This window comes from Dipodomys merriami, unplaced genomic scaffold, assembly GCF_024711535.1.
Source record: "Dipodomys merriami isolate MVZ:Mamm:240054 unplaced genomic scaffold, mDipMer1.0.p SCAF_156, whole genome shotgun sequence".
Lineage (NCBI taxonomy): Eukaryota > Metazoa > Chordata > Mammalia > Rodentia > Heteromyidae > Dipodomys > Dipodomys merriami.
The window spans coordinates 2,241,080-2,262,980 of NW_027202893.1; the positions used below are offsets into that span (position 1 = coordinate 2,241,080).

The window sequence follows — 21,901 nt, forward strand, 5'->3', positions numbered from 1 at the left end:
AAATAAATCTTTCTGTTTTATTAGATTAAAAAACAACAAAACCAGAAAGAACTAGAGGAAAGGTGGGAAAAGAAATACAGAAGAGGACTGAGCAAGTTATCAGAGATGACAAAGGGAAAAAACAAAGAAAGGGAAAGGAAGGAGAAAAGTCAAGAGCCCCAGGTTAGGGCTGGAAGAGGTTTCTAGGGACTAGACATCTGTTCATTTGATGACGATTTTCTGACGTAAGGCTCGGGGCCCAGAGCCAGAGAGGGGCTCAGGAGGAGGGGGGCCAGGGCCCAGGGCCGAGGCAGTGGGAGGTAGTCCATGGGCAGTGATATACTTCTTGTAAGCTTCACGGATGATCTTGAAGGCTCGAGCAGTGGCATAGGGTATATCTGTTACAGGGTCCCGGTATAGGGCTGGACGGTGGGTCACTGGGCAAACCTCCCGAACTGGGACCTTTGGGGGTCGCCCTTGGGGGAACCATTCTTCAAATGTTGCATCATCACTGAATGTGATGAAGGTACGTGAGCAGCGAGCAGGAGGGATGACAGGTCCACTCCCAGCATGAGGAGTCAATGCAGAAGCTGAAGGAGCTGGATCAAGTCTGAGGGCAAAAGACAAACACAAAGAGCTAAAGAGAAGGCAATGGATAGAGAAAGAAATCAGAGCTGAAGAAAGAGAAAGGATGTAGACTAGTGAGGATATCCTTAGATAACCTACTAAATGGTATAAATGAGGGGAAGAAATGAGGTTAATAAATAAAGTAGGAAGCCAGGCGCCAGTGGCTCATGCCTGTAATCCTAGCTACTCAGGAGGCTGAGATCTGAGGATCACGGTTCAAAGCCATCCCAGGCAGGAAAATCCATGAGACTCTTATCTCCAATAACCACTAAAAAACCGGAAGTGGTGGTGTGGCTCATGCAGTACAGCACTTGCCTTAAGCTGAAGAGCTGAGGGACAGCGCCCAAGCCCAGAGTTCAAGCCCCATGACCGACCAAAAAAATAAAAAAATAAAAAAGAAAGAAAGAAAGTAGGAGGGCTGGGAAGGTGGCTCAGTGGTAGAGCACTTGCCTTGCATGCATGAGGCCCTGGGTTCGATTCCTCAGCACCACATAAACAGAAAAAGCTGGAAGTGGGTGCTATGGCTCAAGTGGTAGAGCGCTAGCCTTGAATTGAAGAGCTGAGGGACAGCGCCCAGGCCCAGAGTGCAAGCCCCACGACGGACAAGACAAAAAAATAAAATAAAATAAAGTAGGAAGTAGTGCTGTGGCTCAAGGGGTACAGTACTAGCCTTGAGCACAAAGAGGCAGCAAGTAAGCCCTGAATTCAAGTCCCATAACCAAAAAAAAAAAAAAAAAAAAAAGTAAAACCAGTAGCTGGATGCCAGTTGCTCATGTTCATCATTTTGACTACTCAGAAGACTGAGATCTGAAGAACAGGGTTCAAAGCCAGCCCAGACAGACAAATCCTAGAGACAAGATCTTATGTCCAATTATCCAGTAATTCAGTAAAAAGCCAGAATAGGAGATGTGGCTCAACCAGTAGAGAGCAATAGTCATGAACAAAACAGTTAATGGACAGCTCAAGTTCTGGAGTTCAAGCATGAGCATTGGTGAAGTACATGTGCATGCATGCAAACACACACACACACACACACACACACACACACACACACAAGCATGAGCATTGGTGAAGTACATGTGCATGCATGCAAACACACACACACACACGAAAATAGGAGAGAAGTAAAGAGAAAAATAAGGTACTGAAAAGAGGACAGAATCTGAGAAGTATGAGAGAGCTGTGAGGAAAGCCAGTGAAATTTAATCAAGACGACACAGTTGATGACTGACTCACCCCTCTACATCCACATTCTCTTCTTTGGGGCCTGGCTCCCCAACCAGTGGCACTGTCACGGAATGATAGGTGATTATGGGCCCGGGACACTTCCGTTTCTTATGAACCTGTTTCTTCTTGTCAGCCTCCAGCCTCTCATATGTCTCTTTAGGGACAATAAGAAGATAATTAGTTTCTCTTTTTCTCACACTCTGGTCCAAATTTTCTTCCTGGCTTCCCATCTACTACAAGGCAATGGTGGAAGTTCTAAGGTACTCTAGTACTCCCTGCTTCCTGAGCGCTCTGCTTACCCCTCCTGACATCATCTCCATTCTCCTTTCTCAAATACATTTGGGGCCTTACTCATGCAGAATTGGAATAAGAACTGTGATAAGGAGTCTGTTTATTTTCCCAGAAAACAAAATCTGCTCTACAACTGCCCTGGGTCAACCTGCTTCTAGCCAAAACAGCCCATTACATCATTAAGAGTCCTTTCCTATTTTCAGCTGAAATGCAATTCCCAGTGAGCAGTTTTATCTTTTAAAGCCATAAAGGGCACCAGTCTAATCTGGCTTATTACTGTCCTTCAAGTAGTTGAAATGGGTACCACGTTTCCATCAAGACCTCTCCAGGCTCAGCACCCATTCCACAGAACCATTCCTCATACCACATGATTTTGTCACCCACTCAATTATGCTGCCCCTTTGTCTTTTCTACTACCCTTCTGTTAAAACTGTGTTTACCACAGTTTATGGCAAGCCAGACCACTCAAGTGTTTGATGTGTATACTGTTGTTGTTGTTGTTGTTGTTGTTGCCAGTCATGGGGCCTGAGCTCTGGCTTCAGCTCAAGGCTAGCACTCTACCACTTGAGCCACAGCGCCACTTCTGGCTTTTTCTGCTTATGTGGTGCTGAGGAATCGAACCCAGGGCCTCATGCATGCAAGGCAAGCACTCTACTACTGAGCCACCTTCCCAGCCCCACTGTTTTTTTTTTGTCCATCATAGGGCTTGAACTCAGGGCCTGAGCACGGTCCCTGAGCAACTTTGTTCAAGGCTAGGGCTCTACCACTTTGAGCCACAGCTCCATTTCCAGTTTTTGAGTGGTTAACTGGAGATAAGAGTCTCGTGGGGGGCTGGGAAGGTGGCTCAGTGGTAGAGCACTTGCCTTGCATACTCAAGGCCCTGGGTTCGATTCCTCAGCACCACATAAGAAAAAAGCCGGAAGGGGCGCTGTGGCGCAAGTGGTAGAGTGCTAGCCTTGAGCTGAAGAGCTGAGGGACAGCGCGCAGGCCCAGAGTTCAGGCCCCACGACCGGACCCAAAAAAAAAAAAAAAAAAAAGAGTCTCGTGGGGACTTCTCTGCCTGGGCTGGCTTCAAACCATGATCCTCAGATCTCAGCCTCCTGAGTAGCTAGGATTACAGGCATGAGCCATCAGTGCCCTGCAAGACATTCCTTTTCAAGTCACCTTAATCCCTGTGGCTACTCTATACATTACCTGCCTGAACCATGTCACACTATATTGCATATCTATCTATCTATCTATCTATCTATCTATCTATCTATCTATCTATCTATCTATCTATCTCAAGGCAGAGACTGTGGCTCATTATTAGGATCGTGCATCATCATATACATTCTGGGCACTCAATAAGTATTTGTTACTAAATCAAATTATTCCTGGCCCCTTTCCTCAAAATGAAGTCTAAATTTTTGTGTCTGGCTTTTTTTTTCTGCCAGTCCCTGTGTTTGAACTCAGTGACTTACACTCTTTTTGGATTGCTTACTCATGCCTAGTGCTCTACCACTTGAGCCATGCCTCCAGCTTGACCTTTTGTTGCTTATTTTGAGATGGAACCTTGAAGACTTTCCTGGATCTCATCCTCCTGATCTAGGATTACAGGCATGAGCCACTGGTGCTGGCTACTATGTCTTCCTTGTACATAGATAATACAAACATAATCCTCTAAAGTCTAACTGTTGTCCTCTGGAAACCCTTTTAGTGACTGAAACTCTTTGGAACTTGGATTCTGACTAATACTACTACTATCTTTCCTTTGAGCCAACCTTCTAACCTTCTTCTTGCCTGTACCCTGTGGAACTCCTTGCTCTATAATTAGTCACCTCACCTATCTGTATCTTCAAGCTCCTTACACAGCATTCTGTATGCAGCTTGCCTTACTAGGAACCTGGTCATCCAAGGCTACAGCTTTCCCTGTGGCCCTCTGGAGGCTGCTCATTCTCTCACATTCCACAAAGGTCATAGCTGTGACGTGCTTTTATATAATAAATTGCAGGATTATATACCCAATAGCACATATATTGAAAGGTGTTTTTGTTCTGGGAATGGGGCTTGAAGTCAGAGCCTTGGGTGCTGCCCTGAGCTTTTGTGCACCAAGACTAGCACTCTACCACTTGAGCCACAGCTCTACTTCCAGCTCTTTGGTGGTTAATTGGAAGTAAGTGTTAGGGACGTTCCTGCCTGGGCTGGTTTCAACCATTATTCTCAGATCTCAGCCTCCTAGGTAGCTAGGATTACAGGCGTGAACCACCAGCGCCTGGTCTTTCTTTCTTTCTTTATTTTGAGGCAAGATCTCACTCTGTGGCTCAGACTGGTCCTGAACTTGTGATATTACAGGTGTGTACTTCCATGTCTTCTTACTTTCTCTCTTTTTTTTTTTTTTAAACTAGGGCTGAGAACCGAACCCAGGGCCTTGGGCACGCCAGGCGGGCGCCCTTCCGCTGGGCTAAACCCCCAGCCCCTCTCTCTTTTTTTTTAATGTAGGTACTGGGACTTGAGCTCAAGGCCTTGTACTGTTGCTTGGCTTTTTTTCTGCTGGCATTTTACCACTTAAGCTATGTCTCCATTTTGCCATTTTGGTGGCCAACTGGAGATAAGACTTTTCTACTTGGACTAGCTTCAAACTGACCTTAGACCTCAGACTTCTAAGGTTTACAGGTGTGAGCCCCTGGCCCCTGGCCTCACTCTTCTAATTATCATGTGATAAGAAAGCAAGATGCAGAGTTTCACCCATTTGGCTTTAAGTAAATAGCACTAGGGTTTTAAATCAGTTCTGTATTGTTTTTTTGTTTTTGTTTTTGTCAGTCATGGGGCTTGAACTCAGGGCCTAGGCAGTCCGTGAGCTCTTTTTTGCTCAACGCTAGTACTCTACCACTTTGAGCCACAGTACCACTTCTGGTTTTTTGGTGGCTCACTGGAGATAAGAGTCTCTGCCAGTTGCCGGGTGCTGGTGGCTCACGCCTGTAATCCTAGCTACTCAGGAGGCTGAGATCTGAGGATCGCGGTTCAAAGCCAGCCCGGGCAGGAGAGACCGTGAGACTCCTATCTCCAATAAACCACCAGAAAACCGGAAGTGGCGCTGTAGCTCAAGTGGTAGAGCACTCGCCTTGAGCTGAAGAGCTGAGGGACAGAGCCCAGGCCCAGAGTTCAAGCCCCACGACCGACAAAAAAAAAAAAAAAAAAAGAGTCTCTGCCAGGGTTGGCTCTGATCCCTGATCCGGAGAGCTCAGCCTCATGAGTAGCTATGATTACAGGAATGAGCTATTGGCGCCCAGCTTTATTATTATTTTTTTTTTCTTTTTTTTTTTTTTTGTCGGTCATGGGGCTTGAACTCTGGGCTTGGGTGCTGTCCCTCAGCTCTTCAGCTCAAGGCGAGCACTCTACCACTTGAGCCACAGCGCCACTTCTGGTTTTCTGGTGGTTTATTGGAGATAGGAGTCTCACGGTCTCTCCTGCCCGGGCTGGCTTTGAACCGTGATCCTCAGATCTCAGCCTCCTGAGTAGCTAGGATTACAGGCGTGAGCCACCAGCGCCCGGCTAGCTTTATTATTTTATACCAAAACCCCCAATATAACTATTCTTCAGAGTTCTCACACAATGGACCCTTGCTTATCACCTACTGTCTTCATTTCCTTCTTTTGATTATTTTGTCCCCATCTCCATTTCTCCAATCCTCCAGGTTTCACAGTTTCCTCATGCTCTTCATTATCTCTACCCATTTTTTCCCTAAGCCGCAGACTGACCCAGTGAACGTAAATTGAGCTCTTCTGTGATCTTAGCCTCCCTGAGTAGCTCTTCCTGGGTCAGTGGTCGCTCAAAATGAGGCCCCTTTCGTCGTCGGGACTGGCCTTGCCTCTCCTGTACCCGAAGGAACGTTTGTCGTGTATGCTCAGCTGTGGACTGACGCATGGATTTCCGACCTGAAACAAAACCAAATAGGAAGAAATTGTATTTATTTATTTATTTATTTTGGTTGTTGTTGGTCCTGGAGCTTGAGCTCAGGGCCAGGCACTGTCCTTGAGCCTCTTTGTGCTCAAGGCAAGCGCTCTACCACTTGAGCCACAGCACCTCTTCCTGTTTTCAGGTGGTTTATTAGAGATAAGAGTCTCACAGACTTTCCTGCCAGGGCTGGCTTTGAACCCTGATCCTTAGATCTCAGCCTCCTGAGTAGCTAGGATTATAGGCATGAGCCACCAGCGCTTGGTTTCAGCTTTTTTGATAGTTTTTTGTTGGTGGTGGTCGTGGGGCTTGAACTCTGGGCTTGGGCACTGTCCCTCAGCTCTTCAGCTCAAGGCGAGCACTCTACCGCTTGAGCCACAGCACCACTTCCAAGGTTTCAGCTTTTTTGAGTAGTTTATTGGATATAAGAATTTCACAGGGACTTTTCTGCCCAGTGTGGCCTCAAGCCAGGATCCTAAATTCTCAGCCTCCTGAGGACCTAGGATTACAGGCATGAGCCACTGGCATCCAGCAGTGAAGAAAACTTTGAATTCACACCCACTCATCTATTCTTTGTTTACCCTGGGTTTTTTTTTTTTTGGGGGGGGGCGGGTTTGGTCGTCATGGGGCCTGAACTCTGGGCCTGGGCGCTGTCCCTCAGCTCTTCAGCTCAAGGCTAGTGCTCTAGCATTTTGAGCCACAGCACCACTTCCATTTTTTTTCTGCTTATGTGGTGCTACGGAATCAAACCCAGGGCCTCAGGCATCCAAGGCAAGCACTCTACCACTGAGCCACCTTCCCAGGCCCCAGGTTGTTTTTTTTAAAAAACAACAGGTTCTTAGGATTCCTCAAACTCAGCTTCCTGGGATTAAAGGCATGTACCTATTAAAATGTGTGTGTGTGAGTGTGTGTGCGCGCACATGTGCACGTGTGCACACACAAGCTGCTACTGGAACTAGAACTCAGGCCCTCTTGCTGTTTTTGACTGCTCTCACTTAGAATTTTTCCCTTATGGCTGGTGCTCTACTAGTTGAGCCACATCTCTAATCCAGCATTTTTTGCTACTTAGTTGGAAATAGGGTCTTATGAACTTTTCTGTCCAGGCTTATTTTGAACTGCAGTCCTCAGACCTCAGCCTCCTGAGTAGCTAGAATTACAAGTATGAGTCACTAGTACCTGGTTAAATTATTTATAATTTCAAATTTATAAAAATCACTGCAAGAGTAGTACCAACAACATCCATAGAGACTTTGACTGTATTCATATTTTGTTCTACTTCATTCTGTATGTTTTTTTCTGAATGGTGCCAGTTAAATTGCACACTTCAGTGCATACTTCTTAAGGGTTTTCCTTTCATGACACAGTGTAGTTATCAACTTTAGTAAATTTAACATTTATAAAGTAATTCATTATCACATTCCAAGATTTTCATGTGAACCCAAACTTCTCTACTCACTGTCAGAGCCATCATCCTGTAGTTCTAGTGGCAGCAGAGCCTTCTCTTCTCGGGCCTTCTGGGAGCTACCAGCTGGGGTGCTGACCTTTCGAGGCCTCAGGCTTTTTAGAGGCTCCTGGGAATAGATTAGAACCAGATTAAGTTTAGGCAGAGATGAAGGTATTAGAGAAAAACTAACTGTAGGAAATGGGACTGTTATGAGGACTACTGGAACCTGATAAAGAGACGGGCGCGGAGTTAGGAAGCCCCATGAATCCAGGATTACTCCTGTACCTTATAGGCTTTGGTGACTATTCGGCGCTTCCTTCTGGGCTCTTCTGCTTCTCCATCACTGGATGGTTCATCTCCTTCATCGATGTCAAAGTCAGAGTCCACTTCATCCTCTGTGTCTGACTGATCCCCTTGATACTCATCATCTCCAGATTCCTGAGGACACAGGGAGATGAGAACTGATTGGCCATGGAGTTCTTTTTGTTGTTGTTGGTCATGGGGCTTGAACCAGGTACCCAGTAGCTATCAAGTTCTTAATGTCCCTTCAGGAGGAACAGAATTCCTTAACTTTCCTGAAGTGCTGCCCCATTTTCCTTTTCAGCTTAGCCCTCTGCTTTTCTCAGGCAAAGATTTTTTGGTTGGTAGCCTTTGGTTTCAGCATCACTCTCTTCCAGCCTTCACTGTGTTTTATCTATAGCACTCTGTATTGTTTACTGGGGAACAAAAGGATATGGTCTGGTCTTACTTCAAGGGGTTCACAGGATATCATCATAAAAAGAAGTTTTAAGTTGGACACCAGTGGCTCATCCCTTATTCCTAGCTACTCAGGAGGTAGATTCCAGGAGGTAGAGGTCCTATAGATTCTCTACAGGACATTATTCTAGAGCCAGCCTGGGCAGAAAAGTTCACTAGACTCTATCTCCAAAATAACCAGCAAAAAAGTAAGGCTGAAGCCAGGGGCCGGTGGCTCACCTGTAATCCTAGCTACTCCGGAGGCTGAGATCTGAAGATCACATTCAAAGCAGCCCATGAAGGAAAGTCCATGAGACTCTTATCTCCAATTAACCACCAGAAAACCAGAAGTAGAGCTGTGGTTCAAGTGGTAGAGCACTCACCTTAAGCTGAAGAGCTCAGGAACAGTTCCCTGGTCCAGAGTTCAAGCCCCCCCCCCCAAAAAAAAAAAAAAGTAAGGCTGAGCTGGGCACCAGTGGCTTACACCTGTAATCCTAGCTACTCAGGAGGGCTGGAAACATGACTTAAATGGACAAACGCCCAAATCCTCAACCTTGAAGGTTTGAATGCCCAAATGTTCAAACCTAAGTGCCACAGAAGTCTGAATAAAAAGCAATATATGCAGGAGATCAAAGGAGGCTGGTATAAACTTTGGACTTTGCTTCTTTACATCAGATGTTGGGAAACTTCCTTTTCTAGGTGGTGGGGTAGTACTGGGGCTTGAACTCAGGGCACTGCCTTTTAGCTTTCTCACTCAAAGCTAGCACTCTATCACTTAAGCCTTCCCTCCACTTGTTTTTGTTGTTTTGATGATTAATTAGAGATAAAGAGTCCCTACCAAGATTCTTAGTCTGCCTAAGCTGGCTTTGAACTAGGAACCTTAGATTTCAGTCTCCTGAGGAGCTAGGATTACAGATGTAAGCCAGTAGTGCCCAATGGGAAATTTCCTTTGAGCAGGGCTAGACTAAAACAGATAGTGGGCCTAAGACATGGGCTGTAGTTTGAGACCTGATTTAGACTCTAGTGGATGATTAGGGCTATAGCCATGGTTCAAAACATTGGGAATATTTAAACAGCTAAGAGAAAATTACAGGTGGATAGAAAAACAGGAATTATGTTTATGACAAAAGGATTTAAAGCCAAGTAAAGCAACTTTATCTCTGCCAAGAAGTACTTTCTTAGATGTGATTTTCCTGTAGGCCTAGAAAATTTTCTTCCTTTTTAATTTTTGAAAAAGGGTCTCAGCCAGGCGCTGGTGGCTCATGCCTGTAATCCTGGCTACTCAGGAGGCTGAGATCTGAGGATCGAAGTTCAAAGCCAGCCCAGGCAGGAAACTCCATGAAAAAAACCAGAAGTGGTGCTGTGGCTCAAGTGGCAGAGCGTTAGTCTTGAGCTAAAGAGCTGAGGGACAGTGCCCAGGCCCAAAGTTCAGAGGCCCCATGATGAACCCCCCCCAAAAAAAAATATATATATATGAGTCCTTGAGTTCAATACGTAATATTACTACCACAGAAAGAGAGGAAGGAAGGAAAGAAGGGAAGGAAGGAAGGAAGGAAAGAAGGAAGAAAAAAAAGCCAGCCATCAGTAGCTGTCATCTGTAATCCTAGCTACTCAGGAGGCTAAGATGTGAGGATCACAGTTCAAACCCAGCTTAGGCAAGAAAATCTATGAGACTCTTATCTCCAATTAACCACCAGAAAACTGGAAGTAGAGCTGTGGCTCAAAATGCTAGAGTGTTAGTCTTGAATGAAAGAGCTCAGAGATAGCACCCAGGCCCTTAGTTCAAGTCCCAGGATCGGCAAAAAAAAGGCAGGAAACAAGCAGGCAGGCAAGCCTGCAGGCCAGGTGCTGATGGCTCATACCTGTAATCCCAGCTAGACTTCAGGAGGCTGACATCTGAGAGTCAGAAGTCTGGGCAGGAAAGTATGTGAGATTCTTTTTTTTTTTTCTTGCTGGTCCTGGAGTTTGAAATCTGGGCCAGGATGCTGTCTGTCCCTGAGCTTTGGCTCAAGGCTAGCACTCTATCACTTGAGCCACAATGCCACGTCTGGCTTTTTCTGAGTAATTTATTGGAAATATGAGCCTCACGGACTTTGCTGCATGGGTTAGCTTCAAATTGCAATCCTCAGATGTCAGCCTCCTGAGTAGCTAGGATTACAGGCATGAGCCATCTGAGCCCAGCTCTTAAAACTCTTATCTCCAGTCAACTACTAAAAAAGCTGGAAGCAGGGCTGTGCCTCAAGTGGTAGAGTGCTAGCCTTAAGCAAAAGCAGCTCAGGGATAGTGTCCAGGCCCTGAGTTTAAGCCCCTGTACTGGCACATGTGCACAAACAGAAAAAATTAAAAAATGAAGGAAGGAAACGTCCCTTCCCCTTACTATTCCAGCAATTAATACTTTGTTGAGGTAAAATTCCTGAGAGAACTCTTCAGTGTGCTGCTACAAAAAAGTATTTGAGTAATGGGAGCTATTGGAGATATGTATGAAGGATTTTTCAGAAAGCTAAGGAAGTTAGTTGGGCTGAAGTAGAGAATCTGAAGTACCATGCAGACCTGAAGCAATAAAGGTAAAGGCTAGAATGGCAGACATATTGAAAAGGGTAAGGGAATCACTTGAGGGAAATGGAGTCACCTGGGCTGGGTAGCACTTTCAACATGTGGCTCTACCTTTAATAATGATATAGACTACTGGACTAATCTTAGTATACAGGCTGCCCAAACAAGTACAGATGGCTGACACTCCAACCCAGCTAGAATTCAAATCCACACTGATGACCATCATTTTCTCCCAACTGATGTTTGTACAAGACAGACAGAGAACACACTAATCTCCTCAAGTCTAATCTGGTATTAAGCCACATCAGAGGATCATAGATCAACTTTCCATTAGCTTAATGTCCAATTGAAATACTTTCACAAAATTATGAATTTAATTGACATGACTAGGTAAGAGAATGTTTTCATGGGCTGGGAAGGTGGCTCAGTGGTAGAGCGCTTGCCTTACACGCCTGAGGCCCTGGGTTCAATTCCTCAGTACCACATAAGCAAAAAGAAAAAAGCTGGAAGTGGCGCTGTAGCTCAAGTGGTAAAGCGCTAGCCTTGAGCTGAAGAGCTGAGGGACAGCGCCCAGGCCAGAGTTCAGGCCCCAGGACCAGACCCCCCCCCAAAAAAAAAAAAAGAAAGAGAGAGAAAGTTTTCATATCATCTACCATACACTTGCTTACTTTAGGTATATTTTATATAAAGATATGATATATTTTCCCTATGATTTAATGCCAAAGAAGGTGGGCACCAGTGACTCATGCCTGCAATTCTAGCTATTCAGGAGGCCGACATTTGAGGATCTAGGTTTGAAGTCAGCCTGGGAAGGAAAATCACTGAGACTCTTACCTCTAATAAACAACTCAGAAAAAGCTGGAAGTAGAACTGTGGCCCAGTGGTAGAGAACTAGCCTTGAGCAAAAAGATCAGGGACAGTGCCCAGGCCCTGAGCTCAAGCCCCAGGTCTTGCACGCACTCGTGTGCACATGCACACACACACATACACACACACTGTTTGATTGCTAGGAGACTCACAGCTAAATTTAATATCAATTGTTATTACCACTTTCCCACAGGCTTCTGGTGCAAGTGCTTCTGATCTATCTCTATTTTTACTGTTCTTACTTTTTGTTTATATTGTAAGCCTCCTTAAATCCTTTTTGGAAGCACAAACAGTACATATTAAATAACAACTCATAAAACGACAGGAATAGGAAAATGAGCATTGAAGGATGAGAAAGTTCTATTTTAAACTAGTTGATTAGGGCGATGTTAAGTAATGATTGTGGGTTCTATTTTCTTAATTTTGTTTAAATCCTACTGGTTATGTAATTTTTTTTCTCTTTGGTAATGATGCTGGGGACAGCACAGATGTTCAGGTATGCTAGACAAGTGCTCTATTACTGATCTACACCCCTAAACACTGACCAATTCATAGCCAGTTCAGGTATGCCCATGAGCTTCTTATCTCCAATTAACCAGTAAAATCCACAAGTGGAGGTATGGCTCAAGTGCTTGCCTTGAGCAGAAGAAACCAAGCAAGAACATGAGGGCATGAGGCACTGAGTTCAAGTGCTGTACAAGAAAGAAGGAAAGAAAAGAAAAACAAATAGAAAGGAAGAAAGAGGAAGAGAAGAGAGAAGAGAGAAAAGAAGAAAAGAAAGGAAAAAGAAAGCTCACAAGGCCCTAGAGAATTGGCCACATCAGGATATCAGTGCCCTTTATACACTCTTTCCACCATTTCTAGGAACTGACCTTTCACTTCCTGCTAATCCTTTTCTTTTTTTGGTCATGGGGCTTGAACTCTGGACCTGGGTGCTGTCCCTCAGCAATTCAGTTCAAGTGTAACACTCTACCACTAGAGCCACAGCACCACTTCCAGCTTTTTCTGTTTATGTGGTGCTGAGGAATCGAACCCAGGACCTCATGCATGTGAGGCAAGCACTCTACTACTAAGCCCCACTTCCTGCTATTCTTCATCCAGCAGAGACCTACTTTTCACAGTCCTCAGCTTACACAGTATCTGCCTAGGTTCTCATATGTTCCCATAGTACTGTGCTTACCTCTTGCTTTAGACCTTATACTACAACAGCTTAATTGACTGTGAACCCCGACAGTTGCCCCACTGGGCATCTCAGGCATACTAAGCATGTGCTGTATCACTGAGCTGTATCCCTAATCCCAAAACAGTGTTTGTAATACTGTCTACAACAACTTATCACCCAAAGCATGCTCTCAGATATCAGAGATATTAAAAGTGAATGGAGGGGCTGGGAATGTGGCTTAGTAGTAGAGTGCTTGCATTCATGAAGCCCTGGGTTCGATTTCTAACTACCACATAAACAGAAAAAAGCTGGAAGTGGTGTTGTAGCTCAAGTGGTAGAACACTAGTCTTGAGCAAAAGAAGTTCAGGGACAGTGCCCATAACCACCAAAAAACCAGAAGTGGAGCTATGACTCAATCGAGTGGTTGAGCGCTAGCCTTGAGCTCAAGCTCCAGTACTAGTTTAAAAGAAACAAACGAATGAATGAATGAATGAATGAATGAATGAATGGGTAGAGTTGGGTATGGTGGTATCTGTGTGTAATCTCAGCATTTGGGAGGCTGATGTGAGAGGATGGAGAGTTTGAGGTCTGGTCAGCCTGGGCTACATAGAGATCCTGTCTCAAAACAAAATAAGATAGATTGAATCAATATAATTTTAGTTAAGTGTCATCCTAATCCAAATACTGGCCTAGGCTTTGGACCTATAATGCTGTACAGACTACGCTGATAGGGAGTTTACAATCCAAAAGGAAAGTAAGTGCAGAGAGGCAAACCAAATCTAATAGCCGAAAACGTATTCTTTGAAGAAAATAAACAAAGAACTAACGATTACCTAAGAAAATATTCACGCTGAAGCCGGGCGCTGGTGGCTCTCGCCTGTAATCCTAGCTACTCAGGAAGCTGAGATCTGAGGATCACGGATCAAAGCCAGCCCGGGGGCAGGAAAGACTGAGACTCCTATCTCCAATAAACCACCAGAAAACCGGAAGTGGCGCTGTAGCTAAAGTGGTAGAGCGCTCGCCTTGAGCTGAAGAGCTGAGGGACAGCGCCCAGGCCCAGAGTTCAAGCCCCACGACCGACCAAAAAAAAAAAAAGAGAATATTCACGCTGAGATTTGAACGCTGATAAAAGGAAGTGAGCTGTGGGAGCTCCTCCACTTCTTGGAGGGGGTCCTTCCCACGCTGGGGGCGAATAACCCGGCCGAGGACCCAGAGACTGACTCCGTGCGCAGAACCAAGTGCGGCGGCAGAGACTACAGGCGCCCCAAGTGGGTCTCTACCGCACGGAGGGGCCTTCTGGGGGTCTCTCCACCCCTGACATCCCCCCACCCAGCCCGGCCAGGGCTCCCCCTCCTAGGACCCCACTGCAGCCTTCCCCCGCGTCGCCCCCGGCCCTGGTGTCAGCTCCCTGCGCCTCTCCTCCCCGCCCCCCTTCTTCTTTGTCTGCAGGCTGTTCCCTGAACAACTCCGCTTCCTCCTTTCCCTCTCCCTGGTCCCGGCTCTTGCCTCGGTGAAACCCCCATAAGTCGTCTGATAGAATTCATCTTCCTCCTCCGCCTCCAGGAGCCCGGAGAGCCGGTTCCCAGCCGTCTTCCGGGGGGCGCGGCCCCCGGCCAAACTCATGTTCGCCTACCGAGGCTGCGCCGCCACTCCGCCGCCCCTCACCCAGCTCGATTCTTGGGGCTCGGCGCTCGACACTATTACCTGCGCAGGGCGGGAGGTGGGGGAACGCCCAGAGGAAGCCCGGCATCTACAGGCAAAAGCAGCAGAGCGTCGAGAAGCTCCTAGTCCCGCCCCTTAACTTTATTTTTTCGGCCCCGCCCACTCTTGTGAAGAGGCTGAGATGACTTTCCCACCTAGCTGGTTGATGAATCTGTTCTGACACCACGACTCGTATCACCCTAACTAGAATTTAAGAGTCAAAATAAAATAATAAAATAAAACAGGCCTGAGAAGGTGGCTCAGTGGTAGATTGCTTGTTTTGCATGCATGAGGCCCTGGTTGGATTCCTCAGCACCACATAAGCAGAAAAAGTAGTAAGGGGTGCTGGGGCTCAAGTAGTAGAGCGCTAGCCTTGAGCTGAAGATCTGAGGGACTCTGACCAGGCCCAAGAGTTCAGGACTCACGACCGACAAAAAATACATACATACATACATACATACATACATACATACATACATACATACATACATACGTACATAAAACAAAAGAAAAAATATACATATATCTACAAACACTCAGTTTCCTTCTGTGCCAATCTGTTTTTCACTGTGCTAATGGGAACTTTTCTAAAAATCCAGCCCTTTGTCACTTCTGTCTTCAAAACTGTTTAGTGAGGCTGGGAAGGTGGCTCAGTGGTAGAGCGCTTGCCTTGCATGCCTGAGGCCCTGGGTTCGATTCCCCAGCACTACATAAGCAAAAAGAAAAAAGCCGGAAGTGGCGCTGTGGCTCAAGTGGTAGAGGGCTAGCCTTGAGCTGAAGAGCTGAGGGACAGTGCCCAGGTCCAGAGTTCAGGCCCCAGACCCCCCCCCCAAAAAAAAGTGTTTAGTGACTCCCAATCATGTACAAGATAAGCAGAAAGCATAAAATTGTGGTTTGTACACAGCTTTAGAGCCAACCAGACCCGAGTTTGAATGACAGTTTGGTTTTCTAAGTGTAAGACTTAGGTGAAATAGTTTTATTTCTCTAAACTCACTATTTTTGTAACATGAAACTAATATTATTTACCTTTTTCGGGTTGTTGAAGACTAAGATATAATAATTTTTTGTCAGTTGTGGAGCTTGAACTCAGGCCCTTGGTGCTGTCCCTGAGCTCTTTTACTCAAGGCTCGTGAGCTACCACTTGAACTACAGTGCCACTTAGGGTTTTCTAGTGGTTACTTGGAAATAAGAGTCTCACGGACTTTCTGCCCTGGCTGGCTTTGAGGTGTGATCCTCAAATCTCAGCCTCTTGAGTAGCTAGTATTACAGGCATGAGCCACCAGTGCTTAGCTAAGATATTATTCTTGTAAACTGCTTAAAAGTGTTTAGTAAGGGCTGGGAAGGAGGCTCAGTGGTAGAGGGCTTGCCTTGCATGCCTGAGGCTCTGGGTTCGATTCCTCAGCACCACATAAGCAGAAAAAGCTGGAAGTGATATGGCACTGTGGCTCAAATGTACAATGCTAGCCTTGACAGAAGAGCAAGGGACAGTGCCCAGGTCCAGAGTTCAGGCCCCATGACCAACAAAAACTAAATAAAGTATCAATCAAAATGGTATCTGCTGATATCCTAACTACATAACACTGTATTGTTCTACCTTACATTTTCAAATTTCAACTCTAAACTCAATTAGAAATCTAAGTTGCTGTAATTTTTCACTAGTGTGAAAGATTTCAAGGGATACAGATCACCCTTACAAATGGCTTCAGCTGGAAATGTGGCTTAGTGGTAGAGTGCTTGCCTAGATGCATAAAGCCCATTTTATAAACACATATGCTTCAATCCTGTGTGTTCTGGGCTTTCTTTCCCTCAGCATCCAATAGGGAAAGTCAGGAAAGTTACCCCAAAATTATTTGTGTTCCTTGCAACAATCATACAAATAAAGGGTAACTATTTCAAAATTTTCTCATATAAAGCAGAAGAAGCTACAGGTTGATGATCATCTAAGGTTTCAAGTGCTTTTCCTTCAGGGAGTCACATGGGATTTTATCACAAAGCTCTTATTTCAGGGGAACAGTGTATATCTTAGTATCTTAACTTCCTTTCCAACCCCTCTATACTAATTTCAAATAAAGACTTGAAAACAAACTTTTCTAGTAAAAAGCAGACTGACTTGGATTTCTAGCTGTTGATGTCTTTATAAGACATTAAATTAAATGCAGCAGTGGTACCCAGTAGACAATAAGTCAAAAATAAACTATACGGGGCTGAGAAGGTAGCTCAGTGGTAGAGCGCTTGCCTTGCATGCATGAGGCCCTGGGCTGATTCCTCAGCACCACATAAGCAAAAATAATAAAGCTGGAAGTGACGCTATGGTCAAGTGGTAGAGCACTAGCCTTGAGCTGAAGAGCTGAGTGGCTGAAGAGCTGAGGGACAGCTCCCAGGCCCAGAGTTCAGGCCCCACACCTGGACCTCCCCCAAAATAAATAAATAAATAAATAAACTATACAACTTGTGGGTGGGGACAGGAGGGAAAAACTGGGAGAGAGCAAGGAGGAAGGGGTAACATTGTCCAAAAAGAAAGTACCCTTTAGGGTCTGAGAAGATGGCTCAGTGGTAGAGTGCTTGCCTTGCATGCATGAGGCCCTGGGTTCAATTCCTCAGCACCACATAAGCAGAAAAAGCCAGAAGTAGCGTTGTGGCTCAAGTGGTAGAAGGCTACCTTGAGCTGAAGAGCTGAGGGACAGCGCCCAGGCCCAGAGTTCAGGCCCACGACTGGACCAAAAAAAAAAAAAAAGTGTTTAGTAAGTGCATAGTAAATGTTTCATAGATGATAACTACTATTAATGTGACATTCAAGATCTTTCATAATTTAGCCCCTCCCAGTCTTTCTAATTTATCTCTTGACACATCATTTTATTTCAGGGTCTTGCCCCCTATCATCCAATTCTGTCATGCCACCAGTTTTTTCCTTCTTAGAAGTCTTTTCTTTTCTATCTGGCAAAGCTCTACTTTTACAGGACAGTGAAGTCTTCCTGAAATCATGTGTCCTAGATTTCTCTAGAATAGTATGGTACTGTCAAGACTGCTAACTTCTTGCTTGCTTTTTTTTTTTGGAGGGGATGGGGTCATGAGGCTTGAACTCAGGGCCCAGACACTGTCCCTGAGATGTTGTTTTTTGTTTTTTATTTTTTTTTCCACTCAAGACTAGTGCTCTATCACTCTGAGCCACAATGTCACTTCTGGTTTCTGGTGGTTAATTGAAGATGAGTCTCATGGACTTTCCTGCTTAAGTTGCCTTCAAACTGAGATCCTTAGACCTCAGCCTACCAAGTAGCTAGGACTGCAGGCTTGAGTCACCAGTGCTAGGCTAGGCTAAGACTATGTTAACTTCTATTCCCATTTTTAATTCTGGATCTATAGTTAACAAACTATAGAGTTATATACACTCTGTGATGTTACATATCACATTTTTTTTTTTTTTGCCAGTCCTGGGCCTTGAACTCAGGGCCTGGGCTCTATACCTGAGCTTTTGTACTCAAGGATAGTGCTCTACCGCTTTGAACTATACCACCATTTCTGGCTCTTTTGTAGTTAATTGTTTTTGGTGGTTTTTTTTGTTGTTGTTGGTCATGGGGCCTGACCCCTAGGCCTAGGTACTGTCCCTCAGCTTTTCACCTCAAGGTGAGCGCTCTACCACTTGAGCCACAGCTCCACTTCCAGCTTTTTTTGCTTATGTGGTGCTGAGGAATTGAACTGAACGCAGGGCCTCAAGCATGCAAGGCAATCACTTTACCACTGAGCCACCTTCCTAGCCCTTTTGTAGTTAATTAGAGATAAGAATCTCATGGATTTTCCTGCCCAGGGTGGCTTTGAAGCACTATCATCAGATTTCAGGCTCTTGAGTAGCTAGGATTACAGGTGTGAGCCACCAGTGACTAGTTACATTTCATTCTCATGTAAGACATTGTAATATGTCTGTCTCATCCTTATTAATCTACTAGTTTTTTGTTTTTGTTTTTATGTAGAACAAGCTACCCTTCAACTTGTTATGTATCTGGTTTTACAGGCATGTAAAACAGGAATGGCTGAGTGTATTATTATGATTGTTGTTATTTTTATTATTTTGTAGTGCTGGGGATTGAACTCAAGGCCTCACAAATAGGGCAAAGGCTCTTACATCCTCAGCCAGGGCAGGGATTCTATTTTCATCTTTGTGTACTAAAAACTTTCAGTGCCTAGTGTATAGCTGGAACTAAATCATGTTAATTAAATGAATTAATGAATGAAGTACTCATGCTCTTGTTCTTTTGAGACATAGCCTCCTCCAGGGGCTGGGAAGGTGGCTCAGTGGTAGAGCACTTGCCTTGCATGCATGAGGCCCTGGTTCGATTCCTCAGCACCACATAAGCAAAAAGAAAAAAGCCAGAAGTGGCGCTGTGGCTCAAAGTGGTAAAGCGCTAGCCTTAAGCTGAAGAACTGAGGGACAGCGCCCAGGCCCAGATTTCAGGCCCCACGACAGGACCCCCCCCAAAAAAAAGAGACATAGCCTCCATAGTCTGGCTAGCCTCAAATGTATAATCTTCCTGCCTCTGCCTCTGGAGTACTGTTACAGACATGTGCTCTCACTCCTGGGTCCCTCACATTATTCTTGCCTCTGCATGGATTTTGTGGTTTCTAGCTCCTTATTCTGCCTTTAAGGGCTGTTCTAAAACTTTTTCTCCCTCTCCACCCCGCCACCCCCACCAAACTGGGGCTTGGATTCAGGACCTGGTGATCTTGCTTGGCTTTTTTTACTCATCGCTGGCACTCTGCCACTTGAGCAACATCTTCAGTCCAGCTTCTTCATTCCTGCTTATTTGGAGAAAGAATCCTGTGCACTTTTCTGCCCAGGCTTTCAAACCTGACTCCTCAAATCCTAGCCTCCTGAGTAGCTAGGATTACAGGTGTGAGCCATTAGGACCTGAATTCTAAAACTTTTTTTTTTTTTTTTGGTCTGTTGTGGGGCTTGAACTCTGGGCTTGGGCGCTGTCCTTCAGCTCTTCAGTTCAAGGTGAGCGCTCTACCACTTGAGCCACAGCACCACTTCCTTCTAAAACTTATTGAAGGCTGCTTAAAAAAAAAATACTGGGGGCTGGGCGCTTGTGGCTCACGCCTGTAATCCTAGCTACTCAGGAGGCTGAGATCTGAGGATCGTGGTTCAAAGCCAGCCCGGGGAAGGAAAGACCGTGAGTCTCCTATCTCCAATAAAACCGCTAGAAAATCGGAAGTGGCGCTGTAGGTCAAGTGGTAGAGCACTCTCCTTGAGCTGAGGGACAACATACAGGCCCACAGTTCAAGCCCCATGACCAACCAAAAATAAAAATAAATAAATACTGGGGCTCAAACTTGGGGCATTGTACTATCAGAGGCAAATGCTGTATAATTTCAGTATATTCCCAGTTTGGAACAGTGCTCTAAGTGTTCTCAAGTCTAAATGTATGACCCTGTTTTCATGCAACTATATTACCTTCCTTCTCAAAGTATGTATTGGTGAACTCCCTTTCCTATTTCCTCAGGGCACCAAGCCAAGACATCCTGCTCTGCCCCTGCTTCCACACCCTGCCACATCACCCCAGTGCTGCTATGCCAGGAATGTTACTGGGGAAGAGTATCTATATGACTCATGAGACACCCTAGGGATTAAGTGGGTGTGAAGGCAGAGACAAGATTCAGGAGCAAAAGATGGAGACACCTTCTTAAACATCTCTAACTCCTTTTTTGTTTACTTATTTTTTCAGACAAGTTTTTGCTATTTTATCTGTTGCCTAGGCTGGACTGTACTACATGATTCTCCTGCCTTAGCCTCCTGAGTAGCTGGGACTACAGGCATATATTACTATGTCCCACTCCTAACTGGACTATTTTAATTTTACCTTCATTCATTCACATGTTGAGGAGACAAGTGCCAAGTACTAGTCTAGATGCTTGATGTGAAAATAGTTGAAATGTCATCTTTGCTTTGGAGTTCAGTCTTCTGAGGGAGACAAGCATATAAACAAATTGAAGATGAGGTGGTAAGTGTAATAGTAATCTTTTCTCTCTCTTTTTTTTTTTTAGTACAACAGATAGAAATAGTGATCTCCCAAAAAGCTACAAAACCAACATTTCTTCTTTTAAGAGAGCTGCCATCAAATTCACACATCAGTCCCCAGGTAGAAGATTCCCCTGTTTGACTGCCTTAAGTTATTCAGGGATTTATTAGTCTAGTCCCAGTTTTGAAATTAGAAACACTTTTGCCTTTAACCATGCCAATATTTTTTGGTTGGTCATGGGACTTGAATTCAGGGCCTGGGTGCTGTTGGTGAGATTTTCTGCTCAAGGCTAGCACTCTACCACTTGAGCCATAGCATCACTTCTGGCTTTATCTGTTTATGTGGTACTGAGGAATTGAACCTAGGGCTTCATGCATGCTAGGCAAGCACTCTACCAGCAAGCCACCTTCCCAGTCCAACCAGGCCAATTTTTAAAGTAACTTGGGAAATTATTTCTGGAAATAAGTATTCAACACATTTATTTACCGAATGGAATACCTGTCCAGCTTCTGTGCTGTTCGGTCTGAATGGCAACATAGATATAGACCACCAAAAAATCCTTCAATACCACATAGTTACTACTGTCGCAAAATTAGGGTACAGGTTGAAATTTGTCTCCTCAGCACCCCCAAAAAGCACTCAATAGTGCCAAAATAGTACCAAATAGTCCAGCAGGTGGCAGCAAAGAAACAATTATTTTAGGTCTTGAAGGAAAGGCAGAACGCTAAGGTGGGAAATGTTATGGATATTTAGGACCTATTTTCCTTTGAGGACTCAGAAAAAAATTCTCAATAAAAGGTAACCAGAACACTTTGGGGGCTGCAAAACGGAAGTAAAAATTCTCTTCATTTATTCATTCCACAAGTTACTATTTAGCACTTACTCTGTGTAAAGTCGAGAGGAATTGGAGATAAAAGAACGAAGCAGACATAGTCCTTACTCTCCAGAATCTTAGTTTAGAGACAGGTCTTCAGATCCCACCAAGGTTCATAAACCTTCAGGATATGTTGTTAAAATTCACCAGAGGTAGTAGAATGGGAGACGAGACTTCTGTGTATTATTTCCATGAACTTTTTTATTATCATTTTTTCCCATGAACTTTGGAACTTAGATAATTGACAGTCGTGATAAGGACTTCGGATGAAGGGAAGGTCTGATCTTCCATGATCCCTGTTGTCAGCTCTTTCAAGGATATGCCTATTTCATTTTTGTTGATTCATGTATCAAATATGTACTGCTCTGTCCCTGTACTGTGCCTAGCATTTGTGTTTGACACAAACATAGATCTATATCTAATGTCATTCGGAGGTAAAATATGCATCCACGTCAGACTAAACAGTAAACAAGGTAATAGAAACAGGAAAAGGG

General features: G+C 44.8%; 1 protein-coding gene across 1 annotated transcript; it reads right to left on the reverse strand.

Annotated features, from left to right (window-relative positions):
* Nucleotides 1-3: 3 nt before the first annotated feature.
* On the reverse strand, nt 4-14,522 carry LOC138827502 (vacuolar protein sorting-associated protein 72 homolog). Its single transcript, XM_070023071.1, has 6 exons — nt 14,328-14,522; nt 7,790-7,942; nt 7,517-7,631; nt 5,865-6,041; nt 1,843-1,987; nt 4-589 (listed from the first exon to the last, which is right to left on the reverse strand). Exons 1-6 carry the CDS (start codon nt 14,442-14,444, stop codon nt 202-204), a joined length of 1,095 nt encoding a protein of 364 aa, XP_069879172.1. The 5' UTR covers nt 14,445-14,522; the 3' UTR covers nt 4-201.
* Between the last annotated feature and the right edge of the window lie 7,379 nt (nt 14,523-21,901).